The sequence below is a fragment of the Austrofundulus limnaeus genome, unplaced genomic scaffold (genome assembly GCF_001266775.1).
Source record: "Austrofundulus limnaeus strain Quisiro unplaced genomic scaffold, Austrofundulus_limnaeus-1.0 Scaffold809, whole genome shotgun sequence".
NCBI lineage: Eukaryota > Metazoa > Chordata > Actinopteri > Cyprinodontiformes > Rivulidae > Austrofundulus > Austrofundulus limnaeus.
Window position 1 is genome coordinate 149,207 of NW_013953211.1, and position 3,818 is coordinate 153,024.

At 38.8% G+C, this 3,818-nt stretch overlaps 3 protein-coding genes across 3 annotated transcripts in view; all 3 read right to left on the reverse strand.

Annotated features, from left to right (window-relative positions):
* LOC106532670 (cytochrome P450 2F2) overlaps window positions 1-3,818 on the reverse strand; it is a 41,025-nt gene that overhangs the window by 22,767 nt on the left and 14,440 nt on the right. The window lies entirely within an intron of this gene.
* LOC106532672 (zinc finger BED domain-containing protein 1) lies at window positions 402-1,209 on the reverse strand (the record flags this gene model as incomplete). The annotated part of the gene is given in 1 exon segment (XM_014028803.1): window positions 402-1,209. A coding segment is annotated over 1 exon segment (718 nt), but the record flags the coding sequence as incomplete, so codon positions are not given.
* Window positions 1,216-3,186, reverse strand: LOC106532675 (zinc finger BED domain-containing protein 1). The gene is made up of 2 exons (XM_014028805.1): window positions 2,736-3,186; window positions 1,216-1,933 (listed from the first exon to the last, which is right to left on the reverse strand). The coding sequence occupies exons 1-2, from the start codon at window positions 2,793-2,795 to the stop codon at window positions 1,466-1,468; spliced, it is 528 nt and encodes a 175-aa protein (XP_013884259.1). The 5' UTR covers window positions 2,796-3,186; the 3' UTR covers window positions 1,216-1,465.

Consider the following 3,818-nt stretch of genomic DNA (forward strand, 5'->3'; position numbering starts at 1 on the left):
CTTTTAAATAAAAATAAATGCAGTCCTTGATGCAATCCTTAAATTAAACTTAAAGAAAATAAACAGACAGGAACTTAAAATTCAATCTCAACACTTTTGGAGATTAACTATACATTTCTCTTAGTGCAAGTTAAGATGCAGTCTTTGTGAACAGTAAATGCAGTCCTTATTCTAACAAACTTAAAAAAACTGACATGAACTTAAAATTCAATCAAGTTCTCAACACCTTTGGAGGTTTACTGCATAAATTACTCTTAGTGCAAGTTATGATGCAGGAATGTCAGCATGTTCACTTTTCCTGTATTTAGCTTGGAGCGGTGAGGTGAGAGGATGTGTCCACTAGAACTGAAAACCCTCTCTGAGAGGTCGCTGGGATGCAGAGATATTTTTTTGCAATGCTGTGAGAAGAGGTAACTCCTCCGTGTGTGTCATCCACCATACCAGTGGGTCAGCTTCAGAGGAGATTGGGGCGTAAGACAAATATTGCTTTATCTCAATTTTCACTCTCTCTTTTGGTAAGCCATCTACAGCTTGAACTCTCTGCTGTTTTGCTGATGTTATTTCTTTCAGCAAACAAGGCAGTGATTTGTCTTTCTTTTTTGTACCAGCAAAGGAGGCAGTGGTGGTGGACGTGCTGGTTTCCTGTTCTTGGTCAGCAGTGGCTGCAGGTGATTCTTGAGGTGGCAGTGAGATTCTGTCTGCCAGGTTCACAGCTTCTTCTTCAGCAAACATGACAACAACATCCTTGTTTTGACTAAAGTTGTCCTTGAAATGAGGATCAGTGAAGCAAGCCAGGTCAATCACTTTCTTGACTTTCTCACAGGAGTAACGGTGTTGCAGATCGTCCATCATTAGCTTTTTCATTTCTTTTGTTAAGGCATCATATTCATTCTTCTCCTCCAGTAGGTTACTGCTGTGTTCCATAACAGGCTTCAAAGATGAGAGAGTGTTTTTTTCAGAGCCAAGTAAATCTGTAAAGTCATTGAGAGGCCCCAGCAGCTGGCAGACCCTCTCCAGCRTTTGCACATCATTGTCTTTTGGCATTAGATGCCGTAAGCTCCTGTCTCCTGCAAGAACTGCACAGCATGCTTGTTGCTGCTCCAGAAATCTCTCAATCATTTTGAAAGTGGACCCCCATCTTGTCACTACATCATGTATTAGTGATTTTTAAGGTATTTCCAGGATTGCTTGCTGTTTCTTCAGTTCTCTTTTTCTTTTCCAGCTGCGAGAGAAACCTTGTACAAGATGCCTGCATGCTCGTACAGCGGTGTCAACTTTTTGAATTTTGAGTGCTTTAGCTATAGCTAGGTTAAGATTATGGCCAAAACATCCAAGCCAAACATAAGGTTGGTCTTGAAATGTTTTTTTTTTCATATTTGTTGCATTGTCTGTTGTGGTGGAAGACAAACTGCCACTTGTCATGTTCCACTCCTGAAACATGTTTTCAAAAAACTCCAAGATGTGTTCAGCTGTGTGGTCCTCTGGGAAAAACAGTTTCTAGACAGAAGGACTTGAGTTCCCACTCTGGGGAGAGGAAATGCACTGTGAAGCTGATGYAAGGTTCTCCACTACCACCACTGCTAGTCCACAGATCAGTTGTTGCAGAAAACCACACCCGTTTTGCCACTTGTTTTTGCACATGAGCCTTGACCTCTGAGTACATCTTGGGGATTTCATTAGTTGAGAAAAATTTTCTTGATGGCATTTTGAAAAGTGGAACTGCCATCTTCATCAGCTTCAGGAACCCAGGTTTCTCAACAGCTTGAAATTGCATCATGTCTTTGGCAATGAAGTATGCCACTGCACTGTTAAGGTCTTTAGCATGCTTTGATGTGGGTGCATAGGTGACTTGCTTATTAAATGCTTGCTGAATTGTGGGCTGATCTTCACCTTTTGCTGTATATGACTTGTTGCTGCCAGAGCCACCGTTATTCTAAAAAAGAAAGCAGTTAAAATAGATGTGAATTTAACTGGAATTYCAAATTAATCTATCACTATATTTTCTACAGTAATCAACTTTAAATTTCTTTAGAAGCTGTTTTTAGTATGACAGACAGAGAAGGGCCAAACTAAGTTGTTTATTATATGAAAATTACAAGACTAAAGTTGTAATAATACCAGAATAAAGTTATATTAAAAGAATATTTTCATAATATAATTAACAGAAGAAAGTTGTCAAATTAGGAGAAAAAAGGTTGTTTCAATAAGAAAAAAAGCTTAAGAGTTATCAATATCTGATGTGACCAGCTCAGCTAAACAGCAGCTGACATGTTAAAATAGAAATATTTCTTGTTTTGTAAAAGATTCCTCATATTAAGGCAGTGGTAAGACTGTTTTTTTTTTTGTAGGAGTTCACATAATATAAAAACTTTAGTCAAATTTCCTGTAATTTTTTACTTCAACTCTAGTAATTTAGAAAAAAAATGTCTGGACTTTGGACATAATACTCCGTCGTATTTTTGACCAACCGTAATGCAGAAAACTCATTTCCCTTTGATGTTTATAAGAAATGCGCGTTCAGTTAAAGAGCTGCTTGACTAAGCTATGAAGGGACTTGGTTCTTTTGCCTTTCACTTAAAGCTAACTAAATACACAATTAATCAACTCCACAACACTCTTTCAAACAAGTTGTGACTGACACAATAAGCCACAGTAACGCAGTGATAGCCTGTTTCACCACTGTCTGATGCTAAAAGTAGTTCGTTCATTTCAAGATAGCAATAGCATAACTTTACCTTGTATGTAGCAAACAGTGACGGGTGGTGCTCTCGTAGGTGCGCTATCATGTTCGACATGTTGCCTCCTTTGGCTGCCACTCTCCGCAAGCATGTTTTGCATGTAGGATTACCTTCTTCCTCCAAACCGTTGCCGTCTGTTTTTTTTACGGTAGCCAAAGTATCCCCATATAGCCAATTTAATTCGTTTAGACGGGGGGAAAAGTTCTGGGAGATCCTCGCCTCCTTCCGCCATCTTGCAATCTGTAAAATTGGCCGCAGCTGAGTGCTACTTGAAGAGCTACGGGGTGCACGGGGGGCGGGGTCAAAGTCCGAACACGAGCGGAAGGATTTCACCTCTTTCTCTCTGACGAGACATAAAAAACCAAACCAAAACAAACAAACAAAAAAAAACTTTTAAACCGTAGGCACGGTATGACGGAAAATTTTAGTGGTTTTGACACCGTGAATTTTTTATACCGTGGTATACCGTGAAATCGGTATTCAGCCCATGCCTACGTCGGGGTCACCAAAACTGTAAGAAATATTTGTGTTCAAAGACTGAAGTAAATAGAAAACCACCAATGTTAAATAATATGATTGTTGGAATAAAACCATACAAAACCAGAATTCTGGAGTGAGGGTTTATTGTCACCGCTGACAGGAAACCACGCACTGCCGGCAAAACAGGAAGTTGATCCATTTATACAGAGTCTTCAATGCCCGTGTTCGCCCCCTACTGACCTACGGCTGAATCACGGGCATTCATACAAAATTCTCACCTACTGTTCTCATAATGGATAAATATGTGTTGCTATAGATATTTCGGTCATGTATCTAATCTATATCAATCAACACATAATAGATTAAACATTATAAAAAGGAAAACCTAAAAATTTAGTGTTGTGCTTTTAACATCAGTACTAAACTCTAATAACTATAAATTTCTTCACCTCTGTTTTTTATACAGTATAGTTGTCTTTCACTCCACACCCTCACTGACTCATTGTTTGGTTTCACTCAACTGTTATGTTTCTCCTTAGTTGTTCTTGTTATCTAGTTTTTTGCTGCCTTGACAGCCTTTTGTTTTATTTTTGTAAAATA